Here is a 21,276-nt window from a genome sequence, read left to right as displayed (position 1 = left end):
AGTTTTTGGTTGTTTTTTTCCTGATAAAAAGAATCTTCATAATCTTATAATAATAATGTTTTACAGATTTCCAGGCCACCGTGCAAGCACATGGGCCTCTATAAATCGCTCATACATTGGTTTGGTTTATTACAAAGGTTAACTTCAAACAGATATGCGACAATAGTGACAATTTCAATCATACTCAAACATTTTCTCTTTCCAAGCTAGACCGAGGTTTTCTTTAAACTCTTGTATTGTAGATGATTTAACTACTTTTTCAGGTAGGCTATTCCACTGTTGAATGCCCCGATAGTAATGCCCTGACAAATGTTATGTAAAGTTTACGGAATAATTCAGGAGTGAGATACGTGAAGGTTCTTCTAATTAGACCAGCCATTGAGTTTGCCTTTTTTACTTGGTTTGATATATGTTGGTCCATGGAGGTATAAAGAAACAGGAGAAGTATGCTATTGTAACCATGCTCGCCCTACGATTAAAAAAATTACGAGGTAGGCATGCTTATAATCTCATATATCGTGCATTTTTAATGAGCTCTTTTGTTGATAGGTGAAATCTTATTGGCTAACTTAAGTGTTGGAAATAAGATGAGACGAGATTCATTGTTTCTGACATTGGTGTAAGAAAATATTTGGACTAAAAAAGGGCCTGTAAACTTTGCAGTCCTTCATCAAATGACAAGATTTTTCGATCAACATTTTCTTCAAGGTGAACCCTATTGCTTAATACTTTTCTCCAAAATTCTCCAGCGACTTTTTGTCTACAAATTGGGTCTGAAATTGTGTGTGCTTATAAAGAACTTTTTATTTTCTGGCTAGAGAAAATATCTTTTCAAAACAAAATTTAATGGATGCCAAAATTGAACGCAAACTTATTTCGTGGTGCTAAATTTTATTTTATTCTCGTATATTAGAAGGCTAGAAATCTTCGATGCTGAAAGTAAGAATGTTCAGAACAGATTTGAGTTCTACTAAAAAGTCGTATTTCGTCGGGCGAGCCTAGAATTTCTTTTGATTTATTACATAAAAGAAATCAAAAGACTTTAACGACCAATTACCGACAAATTCATCTCCTGTCTTTCTTTATACCTCTATGGTTGGTCGAATGAGAGATTTTGGTCAAAGATAACTCCGAGATCCTTTTCGAATTGTACATTTTTCAGTAAATTTCCTCCGAGTGTGTATTGATGTACATGTTTAATTATATTCGGCTTACCTAACGTTAGTACATGACATTTGTCGGGATGAAATTTTAAAAGCCACGTATCTGACCATTGCTGTAGTCGATCGATGTCCTCCTGGATTATAAGTGCATCTTCAATTGATTCTACTTTATTGACAAGTTTAGTGTCGTCAGCAAATAGAAAGAGTTGTGATTTAATTGAATCCGGTAAATCGTTGATGTATAGAACAAAAAGGGTAGGCCCTAGGACACTACCTTGGGGTACTCCACTAAGAACTAATTGTTTTTCGGATTCAGCTCCATTTACTTTAACTATCTGAAATCGATCCTTCAGGAAGTATCTGATCCATTCAAGCAACTTGTCTCTTATTCCGTAGGCTTCTAATTTGATTAAGAGCCTTTGGTGGGGAACTGAGTCGAAGTATACTGCGTCAACAGCTTTACCGTTAGCAATGTCTTCGGTACACACATCTAGATAGTTTAGCAGTTGTGTTACTGTTGATCGGCGATTGATAAAACCATGTTGCTTGTTAGAAAGTAGTTTCTCTTGCTCTAGATGTGACATAATATGTGTTTTAAGAATCTTTTCCATCATTCGACACACAATGGATGTCAGGCTAATCGGACGGTAGTTTTCAGCTATATTTTTGTTTCCTTTTTTGTAAACAGGTGATACATTAGCATGCTTCCAGTCGTTTGGGTGACAACTTTCGTTGAGAGATTTTGTCATTATAAGGAAAAGCGGTTCTGCAATATATTCAGCGAGCTCCTTGAGCATCCTTGGGTGAAGTTCATCTGGCCCCATGGATTTGTTTGGATTTAACGCCTTGAGCTCCTTTTTAATAGTTTCAGTTAGTATATTTATCTCTACTTCTTTATCCGTCCTGGAATGGAATTCAGAGAGTTGTTCAAGTGGCTCACGTGTAAAGACACTACAGAATTGGCTCTGGAGTATGTTGGCTTTGTCATCATATTTGATCGAATTTTCATTATTAGGGCTTTCGAGGAGAGGATGTATTCCCGTTCTTGCTTTCAGATTGCTGCGTACATATTTCCAGAATCTTTTTGATTGTTCGCTGATCTTTTTTTCGAACTCTCTCTTGGAGCGAGTCAGGGCTCTATTAGCGGCGTTGCGCCATCTTACGTACTCCCTTCTACGTCTCTCAGTGTCGTCATTTTGAAGTGAGATGATCCATTTTCTATGCGCCTTACGTTTCTCTTTAATTATCTGACAAATTTTTGGATCTAAGGGATGCTTCCCTTTCCTTCTTTGATTTGACAGGTTGTTCTTATTATGGGTAAGTGGCACATAGAGGTTTCGGAGCTCGATCATTTGTTTTGGGAATAGGTCCCAACTCTCATTCACATCTGATTCAATCGAATTTTGGATGAATTCGATAGACCAATTGATATGGCTTAGATGAGATCTCATAAACTGGTAGTTGGCTTTGCTGTATTGAAATCTATCAAGCTCATTTTTAATTGTGAAATAGCCATAGAATTTAAAGGAGAGGACACTGTGATCACTGAGATGGAGTGGGGCTAGTTATTTTATCTCGGAAATTTGATTTTCTTCTCCTGTAAGGATGAGATCGAGTATTGATGGTTTGTCGGTGCCTCGTCGCCGTGTCGGCTCAAGGACATGTTGGTATAAAAAACAGTCTCTTAAAGCATGAAGGAATTTCTCCTCGTCGCTATCTTCTTCACAAGGTGAGGACCAATGGACCCAATCGATTTTCTTATAGTTAAAGTCACCTATAAGACATATATGAGTGTATTTCGGATTTAGGCAGAGATCTTTTATGAGCTTATTCATGTTCTTGTTATTTTCATCGAAGATATTTGTTTCAGTTTTTGTCGGGCTTCTATAAAGACATCCGAGTAACATGGTGTCTTTGTTCTCCATTGCAATTTCTAACAGACAAGTCTCTTCAAATTCAACTTTCGTTTGTATTTGTAGGATGAGGTGATCAATAGACTTGTGGACTAGAATGATGATTCCTCTCTTTTTTTGTATTCCTATGTTAGTTTTATATGGTGTAGAATAATTCTCAATTGAGTAGTCTTGATCTTTTCTCTCAGAGATCCGTTTGGTGTTGACTTCGGTGATCGCAATTATATGAGGTTGTTCAGTAGCAACGTGCTTTAAAAGTTCGTTTTTCTTCTTAGATGTCATTTGGTCTGCATTTGTGTAGATGATAGTAAGTTCACTAATTGCTGTGGTTGTGTTTTTTGAATCGTTTTTGTTAGGTGGGTTTTCATTCAAGCTGTCGTTATCGTTATCGATCGGTTTTATTGATTGATTGGGTTGTTGTATCGTTTTTGTGTTTTGTTGTACACCTTCTTTATGTCGAAGCCGTTTTTTGACGATCCTCGAACCCGATAAATAAATTCATCGGTTTCTAGGTCATCATTTAGGTCTTTCGCCTGTTGTGATAGCTCTTTATACTTTTCACGTTGGGACCTACATAGGTCTTCTGTGATACTTATGCCTTTATAAGTATCGTTACCTTTAAGTGATGGGAGATTTCCCATGATCTTAAGTTTATCATCTTCACTATCGAGGCAAATTAACAGTGGACGATTTGGTTTCTTACCTATTCTAAATATTTTTTTGATCTTAGAAGAAACATGTAAATCCTTAATTAATTGATCAGCCCATTCACAGTCCCTAGTATGATTATTTTTGTCACTATTATCGCATACCTGTTCTTCTTCTTTTCTTCCGTGAACGATGATGTTCGTGGCTCTTCTCCTCTTCTCCATCTCAAGAGCGATCTCTTCGTCTCTGGCTTGTTTAATAGCAAGTTTGATTCCGCTCGTGTCACTCGTCGGTTGTTGAGGGAGACCAGATTTTGTGGCTTCTGAATACGATTTCATAGCTTGTTGGCATTCGTTCTTTATTGTTGACAGGATACTGTCCTTGAATTCGTCAAGCTTTCGTTCGAATTTCTTTTCAGCAAACTCGAGTGTATGTAGGCCGGGGTCAGCTTTCAAATCATTTTTCAAGAGTTGGAGATCTGCGTCCTTATCTTCAAGCTGTTTCTTAAGGTGATCCTCAAAGTCACGACTACTTTTTATAATTCCTTCGCATGCGTCGATTTCTCTGCGAAGGCGTTTAATTTCATTAATTGGGTTTGAAGCGATGGTTGAGCCTTTTCCTTCTTGGGGACCAGTTCGAGCAGCTTGGATTCAACTTCAACGCAGTTGATACAAATGTATTTCTGGGTTCTGTTGGCTTTGAGTGTTTGAATATGGAATGCAGGAAGCATACAACATCTGTAGTGAATGGATCTCTTACATTTTGCACAGGTTTAGCGAATCTGAATCCCTGTCGTCAACACATCGATTTTCGGTGCATATAATGATATCTTCTTTCATTAAGATTTTCTTAGAAGCAGTAGATTGTTTTGGCCTTACGGATGATGTAGCCGATGCCATTTGGTCAACTAGTTGGTTGTAGTAAAGTTGAATTTGTTGGAAAAAGCAGCTTTTTAAGTGTTTTTTATAAGATTTTCCATTGCAAGTTTTTATTTTTTTGTGAAGCTGCATTTTTATGTCTTAACTAGTATCTTTCTCGAGATTTCATCATTAATTTTTTTCTGATTTTTTTGCACAAAGATTGGCCGAGTCCGATTTTTGAGAACATTTTTTTCCGGCCGATAATGCCGGAAATGTGCTGGAAATTGGCGTTTTTTGCAGATTTTCATTGGAATTTTTCCTGATATTTCTTTGTTTTTTCGCACAAGAACTTTATTGATAACAATGTCCACCATTAGCATGATTTAATTTTCAATAAAACTGATTTTTGAAGCTGGAACTTTCTAAAACTTGTCCGAACACCCGAGAATCGCCGGAAAACGGTTTTTCTTGAATTTCTCGAGATGTACTTTATATTTTTTTCATGAAATTTTGCACATTGATGCAAAATAGAAATACCTGAAATGTGACAGAGCCTGATTTTTGAGAAAAAAATCTTCCGACCAAAAATGCTGGAAAACCGTTTTTTGGCATTTTCTCGATATTTCAGCATCAGTTTTTTTTTCTGACATTTTGCACAAAGTTTTAAAGTAGCAATGCCCAAAACATGGCCGAGTCCGATATTTGAGAAAGATTTTTTTCCGGCCGAAAATGCTGGAAATCGCCGTTTTTACAGATTTTTATTGGGCTTTTTCCTTATATTTCTTTGTTTCTTTCACACAAAAATATTATTGATAACAATGCCCACCATCAAGCATGATTCAATTGTCAATAAAACTGATTTTTGCAACCGGAACTTTCTAATTTTTCCCCTACTTCCCTTACCTCTCCCCCATCAACAAACAATAATGGAATTTAATGCGTTATGCATTTTTGCTAAACGCTATATTTTCTAACTGATTGTTTTCATTTTTCGGCATTGGACTATTTGCCTAAGATTTTAAAACGCTCAAAAACGTAACACAATGAGAATGAGAAGGCTAGAATTTTTACGATTTTTTGAAAGTTGCCAAATTTGACCTTAAGAGTGGATGCAGAGTGGAGTAATCTGGATCTGCTCGGAGATGAGTAATTTCCTAAATAAGATGAGTAATTCTTACACAAGATGCATGGTCACATGCTTTTCGAAAGTCAAACAAAGCGCTTTACTCAGTCCGTCATCGAATGGCAGAGTTGCTTACTTTTGGAATATATACTCAAAGTTTTCTTGTCTTTTTTGCAGGAAATTTTGGATCTCGACATCATTTACAAGAATACATGGGTGAAGGTACTATATGATCAACTTTTTTAATTCTTTTCAATTCTTTTATTCGAATCTTTCTTTAAGTCGAACTAAAATAGTGGTCCCTTCAGCTGAAAAGTGGTTTAAATTACTCGATCTTTAATTTGAATCTTTCTCTAGTTCGAATAAAACATTTTGTCCTTTGAAGATGGAATTAGAGAGAGTTAAGTATATCCCAGCCATTACTTTTGCTGGAAAAAGGAAAAATTAAACTTTCTCTCTCAAACTCCAAAAAAAAAAATACAATTCATACATGTGTTGCATCCGAAATGAAGACTGGACTTCACATGAGCACAACATGTCGGATATATCCGTCATATAGGTTCTCAAAGGGTTAAATATGTCCCTTTCAAATCCAACTGTAAGCTCTTTTACTCGACTAATCTGTTTACAATCTTTTTTATTCATTTCACACACAGTTTATCAACAACTTGTTGGGGCATTTATCCACAATGCATCATTTTGGTGAAGATGCAATCGGAATATTCTTGGAGCCAATCAACGGTGCTCTCCTCTTGCATTGTGAAGACGTCATGATCTTAAGATCATCCATTGCAGCTCTCATCAACGTTGCTCGAGAGTATGGCAAAAAATTCTCTAACGATGGGTAAACATGTTAATCTAACATTGTTGGTGTAATAAGATACCATATTGCAACATAATAATTCTTTACAGTATACCGAATTCAAAATTTAGATTAAATTAGACGGAAATATTACATCGCTTTCATCATGGCTTCGAGTGGCTGTTGGCGATACACACTGTCCCTAACAAAGCTTCTTTATGTCTTGAAGTTTTATTTTAAAAGAACGTCCTAATTATTCTCTCAACATTTCAATTTACTTACTTGGGATACTGAACGAGAAAAATTCCCAAACTATTTTCCCAAGATTGAGGTTTCAGGTTTTGCCAAAGTTACAATTATTGTAATTATGGAAGCAAACGTTCGAATTTATAGAGGCGATTCCTTACGTACCTTATTAGAACCAATTTTTACAGTAATTAATTTTACCGTTTTTCGTGGTTTTTCGTCAAAATCGCGAAAATTTGATCCCGCGAAAAATTTTGAGAGTTAAAAACCGCGAAAATTAATTCCTGCGAAATACAATTTTTTCCAATTTTATCGAAAAATTTGAAAAATCCCTAGGAACATGAAAGAAATTTGTCCAAAAAAGGGCAAAACCGCGAAAATTAAAACCCGCGAAAATTAGTTCCAATAAGGTAAATCAAACGTTTAAGAAATTAGAAAATTCCTTTATATACTTTTGTCATTTTCCGATATGTAATATTTGTATAAACTTAGTCAACATATTTGACCTACCAAATTTTCTCTTTCCCTTTCAATCCCAGGTATTTCGACGTTTTACCGACCATTTTCAAAGTGTATTCACAACACGAAAATAACATGCTCGTCAAAGAAGTCCTCGAGGTAACATTACATCATATTTTTCTAAGCTTTATGTGGGTTTGGCACAAACTATCATAGCCTTAATCAGGGTAATACTACATTATCCTAACGGTACCACTATGCGAAATTGGTCAAAACTATCCTTAACGGAAAGGTTAATCAGTTCAAAAAATGAAATGTTTTTTATCGAATTAATCAGTTTTCTAAACTGACCTTCATCGGCTTTGCTGACCGTCAATCATGGTTACTTTCATCAGCAAGGGGTAACTCTCATAGCCTCCAAACAGCATATTCTTCTGGTCTGAAAGCTATAAATATATTATTCTAGTGGGCAAGAATAATAGCTAATTAAAAACTTTGATGTTTGTAAGTAAAAATGACTAATTTTTTATACATATTCAACATTTTTCGAGAGCTTTTCTTTGAATCCTGAAAATGTCCCCCAGACTCCTATCTTCATGGATTCACAGCTTCGCTGAGCAGATTAGAAACTCAATCTTAATTCACAAAAACGGCCCCAGCTCAAAATGCTTAGAAAAATCCATGTACTAAGGTTAACCAGACTTTGGACCCTAAATGACGGTATATTTAGCGCTCTTGTAACTAAGAATCGATTTAGTATACTGTAGCACCTTATTAATTTGTATACAATCTAGATTAATTATTTTGATTTTCGTTCTCTCAATCAGTTTGCAATCGCACAATTTTACAACCTTCATCGGAGCCCATTCTTACTTCAGGTTAGTAAACTCCAAATGCACAAATAGGGAACTTTTTTACTTCAAGATATTCTTTTTATGATATAGCTTGTCTGTTTGATAAGAATTTCCCTACGGAAACTTCTGTGATGAAGTTTGATTTATAAATAGCAACACTTTTCTCGTCGTCTCCCCTTTCTCACCCTCACTCCATCGCAGCGGTCGTGTTGAGAAATCTCAAGTCAGAAAAGACATTGACAACAGACCCTCTACGGCATTGAATTTTGAAATTAGCCGTAAATATCGGTTCTGTGTACTTCTTTTATACTGACCAAGCAGATTTACAATAGAATTTCTTTTGGTGTCAAAAATGGATGTCTCCTTTGCTGAATCTCTTAATCTTAAAATTTAAGTTCGGAGAAATGTAACCTCCAAAACTTAATGGTGTCTATTGTATTATGCTATGATTTTAATGATTTAACACAGGAAAATATTTAGATGTACATTTTTCCTTTCGTAGATGTTTGCCAGTGTATCTCCCATGCTGATGACAGATGATATGATCGACCTCACACCTGAAGAACTATATGAATTGGTGAGAAATTGCTAATTTTTAGTAAAAATTCAATGCCCTTTTATTTAGATGTAGGCTTTAAGTTTTATCAATCCAAGAATAGCAAAGCAACCTTTTCGCTTCACTTATATCATTATTCCATTAGAGTTTACATTCAATTACTTTGTTGGAAGCTTTGACTTAGCTTTAAGCGCCGTAACTTTCTTTAAAAATCTTTGAGACTTTCTAGTTTGGAGACTATGGTGCCTCTTCAGAGGGACGGTATTAAATAATGAAATACAGCATTGATTAGGTCCTTGTACTTCTTGAACACTACTCAATACGACACTCGATTTCGATTTCTTGTATCCACAGATTCCGTCTCGTTGTTTGTTCGCCTTGTTGGAATCATTAGATCATGAAATAGAAGATCGATTGGACATCATGAGTTTGGTTGATGGTGAAAAACCAATACGACCTTATGTATGTAGCCCATTGTTTGCTTTTCGTGGATTCTCCATAACTCGAACACACACGGGGAATTGAAATTTGTTCGAATTATGGGGTAACACTTATAAGGCATTGTTAAGTAAAGGGACCATAAAACTTGTTCGAGTTTAGGAGACATTCGAGTTATAGAGGTTCGAGTTAGAGAGACTCTACTATACCTATTTTTTCAAAACCCCTCATGATCTCCCACATTTCCTCAATTATAAATATAATTATATCATTCGACATTCTGGTGTTAGGGTCCCAGCTTACATTACTGTGCTTCGAAAATTTAATATTTAGAAATACCAACATTCTCTTTTTCTTAACAATCTTAGACTTCTAGTGAAGTAATCTAGGGAAAATAGTGGCGCCCTCCCTTACCCCCTTACCTTCGGTTAAATAACTAACGAATAAGTAGCTGTCGGAACGCCTCCGACTGCGATTGCAGACTTTACTTACTTTGACATTTTTAAGGAAAAAGACGACTGAAAACCTAACTGTAACATCCATGACTGCATTCTCATATCTTTTTTTTTATTTAATAGGACGACGTTTTAGAAGATAATGACCACAATAAGATCGACTTGAGCATTCGTTTGGCGCTGACCATCATTGCTTATAAACCAGAATCAAGTCGCGCCCTGCAAATGATGGTATGAGTATTTTAGTTTGACTTTATGTTTGCTTTACTGAGATAAAATTTTACACTTTATAAGAAAATGGTTCAGCTTTTTGAAAATAAGATTATATTTAGGCTGAAATTTTGCCATGAACAACCTGATCCTCAGATTTAAAAAATACTAATTACAATATAACATAACATTAAATAATTAATACTGATTTTAACTGATTTCAATTGTAAAACTTTGTGAAATTTCTGCATCTTGGAGTCTTTGTGCAGTGCGTTTGGAAAGTCAGGATAGTTCATAAGGCTATTCAACTGGTATTATTTTGACATGAAGTTAGATCTACAGTGAAGATGAAATCTTATGTTTTTATTTGTTACAGAGAACTCTCGCTAATTCGAGCTTCTTTTAATTGGATCCTTCTATAATTCGAACTAATTCTCAGTCCCCATCAATTGGAAAACCTCATAAAACACTTATGATGATTCAAATCTTTCTGTAATTCGAAAAAGCCGAGTTCGAGTTCGTATTAGCAAGAGTTGACTGTAAAAAAATAACTTGTCTCTGTTTTAACAAGTTTATTTTGCTTTTTTATTCCAGTTCGTGTTATCCGCCATTGTGCCATACCATTTGAAATATTTGGAATCTCAAACCGATGCCAACCCTCACGAAAGTGATCATAAGAAGCACGAGATGCGCCAGATCAAATCACTCATCAAGTACATCGCAACTATCATCGAACACAATGAAGCTCTTGTGATGTAAGTTTCATCATTTGTTTCACTGTTTTCTTAGAACTGGAAAATTGACGGCTTGAAATAATGTATCATCATGATTATAATCTAACACCATGTCATAGTATTATTGACTAAACCGAGCAGGGTTTAACATTTTATAAATTTTGTTTCCGTGGAAACATAGAAATGATTTTTAGAGGGACACACACAGTAGAGGGTTGGGACTGTCCTACATTTAACCCATAAGCAAAAAACGTGTATACAATGGGATCTGTCCAATTATGATGGAATAATTTCAAATACCGAAACTAGTCCTTTTCGCGGTGCTGATAAAGTTTATCGAAAAGGTTTTTTTTATGGATCTCTTTTTGTTTACAGTCGATACCGGAACGATAGCAGTATGAATGCAGACAATCTCCTTGACAACCCGTCGTCAAGTGGAATCCTTGACCGCATGCAAAGCGCATACACGGCCGTTCGTAATTGGTGGCGAAACGCGGGCGAAATGGTTCAAGAAGGCGACGAACCGGAACATATCTTTGAAGGTAAGAAATTGAGATTTTTTAAATGTTTTGTTAAGTTATGAAATTTGCTACATTATGAAAGCAAATGTTCGAATCTGTAGTGGTGAACCTTTACACAAATCGAACGGATGTTTGTTTCCATAAGGGTTGAAATTACGTAACAAAACATGTAAAGCCTCTTTAGTGTTTCCTGCAATGTCCTTTGAAATGGTTGCAAATGACGATTTGAGTAAAAGAAAACGATTACATAATTTAGTGAAGTTATTACATTGGTACACATTATGGTTTAGTCACGTAATTTGACGTGTCGTGATTCACATCTTGATGGCAGCAAGAGTGAGTCTGTTTAGAGAGACAATTTTAAGTGAAAACATGACTCTTTACAGAGATAAAATTTGTGATAACGTGAACTTAAATATTCCATGTTTTGTTAAATTTCAAGACTTTTTGACTTTGGTGAAAATCCAAGATTTCTAGTGACGTTCATTGTGTTCTCTTTCCATTGTTAGATGGTGAGAACCCGCTTCTCGTCAATGCGACCAACAGAGATGAGAAGAAGCAACTAGATGATTTCTATCAACCACGAACTGTTTTATTAACACTGGCATCTGAATTCACGCTTCAATGCACTCAACGTTACTCCCAACTCAAATCTAACACGCGCGGACAGAATGACACCAAATTCTCAGATATCATCGATGAAGAAAATGCCTTTGTAAGATTTTGTATTTTTCGTTAGAAAGCCTTTCGTGTCTTCTCTAGTTGGATAAGAAATTCAGGGCTGACAAGGTTAGAAATATAAGAAAATAACTTATTTGTAACACTGCCTGCGATGCGAATATTGTTTGTGGTACTCTTAGCTTCCAAATAAACGGGGGGGGGGGGAGGGGTCAGAAAATTTTTCAAAATTCTTTTAATAAACGGGAGGGGGTACCTTATTTCTGAGAGGGGTTGGAAATTGTAATTACGAAAACCCCAAAATAAGGTAAATATAGGCTAAAATCAGGATAATTAGAGCAGAATACATATGAGACCTTCTCTTTGAAAAAAGTGAAAAAATTCATAAAAATTAATAAACGGGGGCGGGGGGGTCCTAATAAGGTTCGGAGGGGTTTGGAAAAATTTCGAAAAATTAACAAGCGGGGGGGGGGGCGTTTATTTGGAACCTAAAAGTAACTAATTTGTTCGTGATGAATCTTTCTTGCCAAGAACTTCCTTTCGGCCAAGGTGCTCGAACTCTTGTACTACACATGTTTTAGCGAAATTCCAATTTCATTTTAGATTCTAATCGATGTAGCGATGTCTTTATTGCAATTGGTGTTTTATGATCACAATGTGCTGAAAAATGCTGGACTCCAAAGGTATTGACAATTTATAATACATTTGCAATTTCTTCAGTCTTGAACTGAATTATCGTTATTTACAAGTTTTACTATTAGACACGCTCCATTATTCGATAATAGTGAAAGTCACCGTCAAAAAGAACTCGATGAAAATCTAATTCCCCTTGAAAATCGAATTAAAGATCATCAACTGTATTTACGATTGAATTTTACAAGTTTTGTAGTGTAGAATTGAATTTGTACCCAATGAGATACTCTTCCCTTTACTCAAAAGTATCTCTGAATTAACTGGTAGGTTTTGTTTGAAAAATAACAACAACACACAAGGCTAGCTCATAGTTTTTGTATTTTATATATCGTTGCTCAAAAATTTGGTTGTTTACTTGTGAGCCAAAATGATCAAACCGAAATGAAATAAATCAAATTCTAATATCACAATTAGAGACCGTAAAATTGTTTTCTTAATCTAGCCCGGGCTTTCGTAGTCTAGCAGTCTACTGTTTTTTTTTTAAGGCCGGTCTCACTTTCGCGCGAAATGGGCGACAGTTTTTTTCTTAACCTTTTTTGTCTGATGAAAAGATTACATGTTTTTTTTTTATAAGCATGACGCTTATAAGCATATGAAGGCTCAGATTTGCAGAATTTCTAAGCATAACATGAGCATATATGCCAGCCTGGAATATTTTTCAAGTTGTCATTTTTATCTAGTAAAAAATAAGAAATTCCACGGCTTAAGTTATGCCTGGATGCTTTGAGAACTTAAGCATACACGAGCCTGACCAAGTGGCCTACACTTGCTTATAAAAAAACAAACACCATGTACGTCATAAAAAGTTTCGCGTGAACAAAAAAAAAGTTGAAGGAAGTTCTACTTTTTTCGTCTGTTACGTCAATTTTGACCGATGGAATTGCTTCATTTTTCAACCGAACAATTACCTTTTCGCTCATTTCGCGCGAAAGTGAAGACTGACCTTATTGAGTGCAATGGATTATTTCAATAGTCTAGGTCTTTCATTTTATTTCTCCCTCTCACCTTAAAGGTTCTTATTGGAGGCAATGCCGAGCATCACTTGGACGGAGAGTTTGGAAGCTTTCACAATCATCATCAAGAGGATGAACCGTATATTCAATAAACTTCTTCTCAAACCTGCTTACATGGTATGTTGACAAATAAGTTGATCCCAATGGATCTCATGCTATACTAATTGAGTTTATGAAAAATGTGTATAACGCAAGATGGTAGCTGAGCTGTTATTCTCAAATTTTGCCAGGGGGTTGATTCGAGGAATTCGAGTAAGAAAGTTGGATTTCGTGCAGTTTTGTGACAAAAAATATCTTATTGTCTTTCGAAAAAACAGTTGATGATACGTCTTGGTTTTGATTTATGTTTAAAATTTCATTTTCATTGAGCGCGAAAATTAGCACTGCCTTCCGATGAAAACCCCGTCCAAAAATGGATTTGACGTTCGAATCGAAGAAGCCTCCATCTTTATTATCCTAAGGGCTTTTGAAGCGCAAGCTTAACCGGCGTTTGCGAAAAAATCATAAAATTCAGCGAAGCTTTCATTACATTACAATGAATTTATCTATTTCAACAATCGACTTTCTTCACTTTTCTTATCCAGAGTTTCGTGGACTGGGATGGATTGGAAGTGTTGATTAAAGGTAAAATCTTGATTGTTGAGTAGAAATTAGAATTAGCAGACACCCTCCCCAAATGATATGGGTTTCATTCAAAAAACCTTCCGCCATATTCTAATAAACATCTTTAACCGCGGATTCTGTTTTTTTTTGTGGACTAACGTTTTGTTTTCTATGAGAATCCGCATAAAGTTCTGCAATAGTTTTAAAGCACTTTATTATTTTTTGCCAACGAGAAATATCTTCAAATCTCTTTAATATGTGACATTTAGCATAGAATTTATGCGAGGTAGACATGGAATCAGGCTTAACAAAAATTTTAAGTAGCCTTTCTTCTAAAGAAAATTCATCGTATCTTAATCTCTATGCTAGTCTAGCATACTACACCAGGCTTGATGATTAAATAAAAACACAAATATAAGCTCGTTAAAACTATCCTATTATTATATAACACCCATATTACTATACTACACAGACTATAAACAACTGCAGTCCATCTCGAAGCTCGATATATCAAAGATCTATCATTTATCCAATGTAGCTCAATGACAATCATATAAAACCCCGGACCGAGAGTTTCTTCTTTTCTTTTTCATGGCATAGGTGTGAATTTGACGGTTAAGAAAGATGAATCCGTAGCCGACGTTGAAGACCTGAGAGTGAGTGTCTTTCATTTTTACAATGTAGAAAGAGTCAAATGAGTCAAATCTTTGATATAATCTTAATCATTTCCGAAGGAAATTCAATGTTTTTAAAAATTATCAGGTTCAACTATGACTTGAGCATGAGAATAAATGATTAATCTTTTCTGTAGATCTGCGTCTCAATTTCCATCTCGGCTAAAATAGTTTGCGGTTAAATGATACTACAATCATGGTCAAAATATATTGAGAATTCCGGCTATTTTAACGTTTTTCAAGATTTGAAGTTCCGAAGAGAAAGTCGATTTTTTGAACTTTTTGAACTTTTGGATCCTCAGATCCTAAGGTGCTAAGTCTTAAGTCTAGCGTTAAAGCTCAGAGTTAAAAACTCTACCCTTTGAACCTGCTGTAGAGCACTTACAAATCGATCGTGGTTTCAAAACTTCCAGGTGGATTTCCCTTTTTCTCAAATGTTACGACCTTTGTAGCGTAGTTTGATTAGAAGGATGAAGGTCAACACTGGTAATAATCTCTTTTTCAGTCATTGCTACACACTTGCACTCGTGTTATGATTGGAGATTTCAGCACTCAACTGGACCCATCAGCACCGACCTCGTCCACGGCAGACATTCCTGACGGCCTTAGGTCGCCCTCATCCCCTGGCTTCAATACTATGGTCATCAAGCTTGCTGCTAAGTTACTGTAAGTATCTTTAATGTTTATCAATTAATCGTTTATCAAGTTTATTTCATTTTGCAAGGTTTTTTTGTTAACGATTACTTTATGCAAATCGAATGTACTAAACCTGAAAAACTCTATACACTCTTGTTGCTTAAGATTGAAAATTGTTGGTACAGTCCAAAATGTACTACTTCTCATCCGTCACAGGTACATACGAAACGATCAATTTGGTCTTGAATCCAACATGATGATGTATTTGCAAGACCCTGACGCCACAAAAGTCGAACGATTCTTGATCCATTGGTTGTTACCTCTATGTATTCGCATGGGTACTGGCCGTTATGGTAAGTCCTAAATTGAGGAGACCCTCTAATAAATACCAGGCGTTTTAAACACGTCCGTTCTAATGGCCTAAATGCAAATATTCTTCCAATGACAACACTTAGGCTCTCTGAGTTTTTTAACATCACATCTTATCTTGTTCGACTGACTTTCGTCATTATCTTGAACATTCAAAGAAAGACTTAATAACTCCTTTTTACCTTCTCGATCTAGACATGCCGACATTATCAACGGACGACGTCACGTTTGTCAGTAACGTCTTGATGAATCTTTTACAACTGAAGAACGCTGATGGTTCGACGCACGTCGCAAATCAAGCATTCTCCATGTTGACCAGTTTTACTTTCAATTTCGGTCGACAACATCAAACGATCAGTCCGGCCATGTCACAGATTTGCTTCCTGGGTAAGAATTAACCACATTTTTCATATAAGTCATAAAATTGAAATTCGTTGCTGATATTTCAAACCAATGAAACTTCAAATAAAATAAGTAACTTAGTTGGTTAAAGGGGTTCAAACAGGGTCTCGCCCTCTATGATCTTCAAGTGTCCAAAAATTTTCTTTGAACTGGTGAAAAATCTAAAATTACGAAGAGATAACGAACGATAAAATGTTAGAATAACAGAGAATTGATTGTGTTGGATGTCTTCAAAATGTCTAACAGACAGAGGGTTCAGAGCATAATCATAAACTCAATTACAATACAGGTTTGAAAATCCTATTGAATGTTTTCAACGAAGCATTTGGAAAGTTATGGAAGTCGTTGCGCTCAGCTCTCATCCATTACATCGACTTCAATGAAAGTAAGTGTTCTTCATGTTCCATTCTCCTTTAACCCTTGACAGCTAATGTGTTAGCTTTTCTTTCTATATTCCAAATCGATTTTCATGTTAATTCTTCGGTGAAACAACGGGGAAACTATGTGTCTAGTACCAAGCATTTTTAGCTGTCAATGGAAATTAGACGAAACTTCAAGTATTAAATTTGTAAATGGTGGAACATATATTTTTCAAATTTCATTTAGCATCACAAAGCAGTTTTTATTGATAGAAAAGCCAAAGATTTGAAGATTTTTACTCTCCTTGTTGTTCATAGGTGATTACACAGTATGGCTTTTTATCTCACACATCGTCAGCAATCGTTCGCCGGTACTAATGCACCTCATCCCCGTTATCAGGAAAAAGGTAATTGTAATGGCAGGCCACTGCCAACAAAACTTTTAATCCAAACTTGGTGAAACGAGAATTGAATAAACATAAAACATTATATTTTCCAATAGGTGAAAAACTGTGATTTCACGGGGATTTCACCACGTACGCTCTCTGAGCATAGCTCACACAATATTGCTCTTACAAAGTCTCTTATTTATACAAAAAATCTATAAATTTCTAAATGCAATTTAAATCCCAAAGGAAAATACTAAAACTAAAACGTGTAATTACAGAACATAAAGGCGATAAAAGACAATTAACTATATACAATAAAAATGATAATTTTCACGAGACACATTTGAAAATATACAAATTAATTACTGCACTGTGGCAGTAACAGTAATCGTCATCATCAATACACAGGTTTCAAAATTATAGCAGTGCAGTCAAAACACGTGATTACTCGAAAAAGTTCACGTGATTTTATTCCCATGTTATTTGCTTTACAACTCAAATTTGATTACCTTATTAGTATTAATAAATTCGAACCAATCAGAAATAAAGGTCATGTAATAAGCACATAACAATTTCGAGTAAAAGCGTGGTTTGACTTCAAACTTTATTTTTGCAAGCTGTGTATTAGCGGTCATTTCCAAGGCATCGGACAAAGTATTTTAAGAGCAAGTCATTTTCAAAGCCTTCTCTCAGTTTTTAGTAATTTACAACCCGCCAACTACGGTTGTTTGGTTACAGCTTAAAGAACAGTTCAATTTTAGTAGCAGATATCTTGCTTGCTCTGTTAATATATGAATGAGACCTGATTTGTACAACCTGGAGCTTAGAAATAAATAACAAAGATTTCTATATGAATCCAGCTTTATCGAAAAAGTTTCCGTGTAATTTCTTTAATTCTTTCCATGACAGCTTGCCGACATTTCACGCTATCCATTCCGGATTCAACAACTATGTCAGCGTATCAAAAAAGATTTCGCTAACCCGCCCGTCATGGGAAGCCGTTCTCAAGTCTTGGATCATCTCCTGGTAGAGCTCAGCTCCTTAGCTAAAGGAGAAGTAAGAACGCTGGATGACAATACCGTAAAAGAGGGAGAAATTGATGAGACGGATTTCAAGCTATCTAACACTCCAGTACGCCGTGTTTCCCAAGAAGAAGACGATGAATCGTACATCAAACGCGTCAAAACGGAAAGAGAGCGCGCGTGGAAAAGTGGACGCCGTGACACTAAGAAGTCACGTGTCTCTCCTAAAGGTATGAGTAATGTTTTGCATACTTCTGGAACTCAACTTGTTTCAATTTTATAAATCAACTGTGCAGTATTGGTTTCTGTAACAAACGCAAGACTTATTTCTTTTATTTTATGATTGGGCACCTTTTCGAGCGAAACGACAGATAATTTTCATCTTTTTCTCTAGTTTTACGGCATTTTGGATGCGATTCGAAAATTTCTCGGTCATTTATCTCTTTCTCTCAATAATGACGCAAATGAGGACCTTTGAGATTGATTGTTTTGATTTTGTTCAATTGCAGGTTCAATCATGAAACGACGTCAAACGAAGACGTCTGACGCTTCACCGAAAGAAAAAGAACGTCTACGCAAAACAGTCAGTTTCAAGCCGTCAAAAACAAGTCTCGACGAAGATGACACCGACATTACCATGGAGGAGACGACGCAAGAAGTACCGACGAATTTCCAATCGTCACCGACAAGAAATTTGTCGTCGCCGCGTCGGAAAATTGGTAAACTATCGAAACGTACCAAACACATGAAAATGTTTCGGCGTCAAGATTCAACAGACTGTAGCGATGATGACGAAAAAAGTATTATACCGAATGATGATGACCGCGCGGCCCGCTCAAGCCCGCCTCGCCACCTTCATGATGATCACGAATTGTCAGATGATAGTCAAGGGAAACTGGTGAAGAGCTCCAGTTCTTCCACGGCGTCTTCAGAAAATAATGACGATAAGAAAGATGGCGGAGGTGGTGGGAGGTTTTGTGAAGAGGAAATCTTCAACGAATCCATCACATCACCGAAGAATGGTGAAAGGTAACCCTTACTCAACTTTTTTTTCTGACTGATCTTCGTGTTTTTCTTTGATAAGATACATTTTGAAGAACTCACCTCGTGGTAGCTATTATGGAGGGGGTCTATGTAACAATCCTGCTTTGCTAAAAATAGAAAAAGAACGACAAATTTGTGACTGTACCACCCCTACGGATTCATTCCTCTTTGTTTATCACGGGGATTAACTACATGTGGTTTAGAAGAACGACAAATTACGCATGCGTGTAACAATGGCAGGATTTGCAAGACGAACCTACTGTTTGATAAACTCTAGAACACCAGAAGGCACCATAATCGATCTCATTCACCCTTTACATCGTCTTACTGCGCTACACACTTTTTATGCATTTTCTTAATATTGCCAAATTGAGCAACAAATCTTAAGTTTGTCTTTTCCCTTTGATGCAATGACTCTTTTTGTGGTGGACCCAGTACACGTTTTTTTAAGAAACATTCTTTTAAGAAACATGAGGCTCGAATGCCTAAAAACTAAGAAACATCTAAGAAACATCCTGAGGCTGAGAATGAGAAAATAACATTTTTTAATTCGTTTTTTTTAAGAACCTTTCAATCAAAACAATTTTTTTTTCTTTGCATGAAAAATAGGCTGATTATGTCAAAAAGTTTAGAAACATGTAAGAAACATTTAAGGCTCAAAAGGCCGATTTCTGAAGAAACATCGAGGCTGCTTGGTAAAAACTAGTTTTAAAAAAAAAGCGTTTATTAGACTATACTTGAATGTGATAAATTTTCGCGGGGATTAAATTTCGCGGATTTCGCGGATTTGGGTGTCATTCGCGAAATTAAGTCCCAATAAAATTTTGGAAAGGCCTTATCCACGAAATATTCCAAAACAAAAACTCGAAAAATGTCAAATAAATACTTTTTGAATATTTACTGGCATCAAAGAGGCGCTAATAATACGTATTGCAACAACCATAGAATTCTATGCAACAACCAACATGATTTGACAATAAAATGCACAAAATCGTGAGAATATTGTCAACCATCATTGAAATTAAGCTCCCGTGAAATCTTAAAATTGCGCCGATGAACCCAGCCGCGAAATTTGATAATCCCATTAAAGTACTCTTACGTTGTCTTTTCAGGTATACACTGTCTGTGAGCTCCAGTATCGATTCCAATGATGGTTTCAAAGAACGTCCAAGATGTTTCAGCCACAATCCTTCGCTCTCACGTTCACCGGCCGTCAAACGCCGTAATGAACGTCCGTCGCTCAAAATCGCCGGTCTAGCAACAATGTCGACGCAGCGTTTATCTAGTTTGTCGCGAGACCGATTCTCGTCCGCTAAAGGAGACGAACGCCAAAGCATCGATGAAGGAGATGAAAACTCCACCCGCCAAGGCAACTCTTTATCACCGCCCGCTTTATCTCATGAAAGCGCCCTTCCACCCGCTCTTGATTTGAGTGCTGTAACTACAGAATTCCCAGAAGAAAGGAACAATACTTTATCACCAACTTCAATCCATAGTTCATCTTCTGGTTTTTCATCACCGCGATCACCAAGAAGAAAACTTTCTCCCTCACTACAACCTTTCGTCAATTTCTTTGACGATCCTAATGGACAAAAACCTGCTGTTGCTCTTCCCGAAGATGATACCTCGCCCTCGACCCCCCTATCACCACCATTAATCGAGCGAGACCCTTTACCATCAGTGATGCCCTTAGAACCAGTTGTCGTCCCTGTTACGCTTCCGCCCACCAAAATGAAATCACCGCCTCAGCAGAAACGTTCGCTCCCGAAACCGCCCGCCTTTGACGAAGAATCTATCGCGAAAATTCATAAGAAGCTGTCGTTGGAAATGCAACAACCTCAACCTTAACTGACGGAAAGAAAATGATGAGTGGTTCCAATTTGAGTCTAACTAAATATTCAATGGAAATTGGTATCTTCGTACTTGATCTTTTTGTTTGGTGGTAGTTTGGGACAAGCTGGAGTTTTTACAAGCTCTTTCTTGATTTGGTTGGTTGTTAACCAGTAATACAACAATTTTATTGCTTTTTCTAAAGAATACGTCATTTTTATTACTTCAAATGACCAATTACTGAAGTATCTTATAAAAACTCCAGAACATCCCGGTAGTTTAGGCATTTCTCGAGTTTCCTCTGAATTTCACTTCGCTTTGTATTTTTTGCCAAAAGATTTTGATAGCTACAGAGGGCTCTAGATAAGTTAGTACACTATGTGGGACAAAGAGAATGCTCCACATCAAAAAAAGAGCATATCAATTTCATTGTATCCAGCTTATCTTGAGTACTCTGTACCAATGTCTAGACCAATATTCAGCAATGGCAATTTGAACAATTGGGCTCTTCCAGAAAATATCCGTACATGGGGGGTGGAGAATTATTTTGTCTGGGGGTTGGGATAAATTTGCTCTGTCTGG

At 36.4% G+C, this 21,276-nt stretch overlaps 1 protein-coding gene across 1 annotated transcript in view; it reads left to right on the top strand.

Moving 5' to 3' along the window:
* Positions 1–20,778, top strand: part of LOC136823957 (protein unc-80 homolog) — a 45,004-nt gene extending 24,226 nt beyond the window's left edge. Inside the window, exons 23-44 of the mRNA XM_067080114.1 lie at positions 5,885–5,929; positions 6,364–6,551; positions 7,295–7,373; positions 8,042–8,092; positions 8,571–8,645; positions 8,979–9,086; positions 9,641–9,748; positions 10,322–10,482; positions 10,837–11,003; positions 11,492–11,697; positions 12,264–12,343; positions 13,366–13,483; positions 13,951–13,990; positions 14,570–14,625; positions 15,149–15,309; positions 15,496–15,632; positions 15,844–16,035; positions 16,340–16,435; positions 16,728–16,816; positions 17,708–18,050; positions 18,330–18,849; positions 19,977–20,778. Coding sequence (XP_066936215.1) covers positions 5,885–5,929; positions 6,364–6,551; positions 7,295–7,373; positions 8,042–8,092; positions 8,571–8,645; positions 8,979–9,086; positions 9,641–9,748; positions 10,322–10,482; positions 10,837–11,003; positions 11,492–11,697; positions 12,264–12,343; positions 13,366–13,483; positions 13,951–13,990; positions 14,570–14,625; positions 15,149–15,309; positions 15,496–15,632; positions 15,844–16,035; positions 16,340–16,435; positions 16,728–16,816; positions 17,708–18,050; positions 18,330–18,849; positions 19,977–20,712 — 3,756 coding nt within the window. The 3' untranslated portion in view covers positions 20,713–20,778. The remainder of the gene's footprint in view (positions 1–5,884; positions 5,930–6,363; positions 6,552–7,294; positions 7,374–8,041; positions 8,093–8,570; positions 8,646–8,978; positions 9,087–9,640; positions 9,749–10,321; positions 10,483–10,836; positions 11,004–11,491; positions 11,698–12,263; positions 12,344–13,365; positions 13,484–13,950; positions 13,991–14,569; positions 14,626–15,148; positions 15,310–15,495; positions 15,633–15,843; positions 16,036–16,339; positions 16,436–16,727; positions 16,817–17,707; positions 18,051–18,329; positions 18,850–19,976) is intronic.
* The last annotated feature ends 498 nt before the right edge of the window (positions 20,779–21,276 follow it).

Source organism: Clytia hemisphaerica, unplaced genomic scaffold (assembly GCF_902728285.1).
Source record: "Clytia hemisphaerica strain Z4C2 unplaced genomic scaffold, Clytia hemisphaerica genome assembly, whole genome shotgun sequence".
In the NCBI taxonomy this organism is placed as follows: domain Eukaryota; kingdom Metazoa; phylum Cnidaria; class Hydrozoa; order Leptothecata; family Clytiidae; genus Clytia; species Clytia hemisphaerica.
The sequence above is the reverse complement of the archived record's forward strand: the minus strand, read 5'-3'. Positions and strand labels throughout refer to the sequence as shown.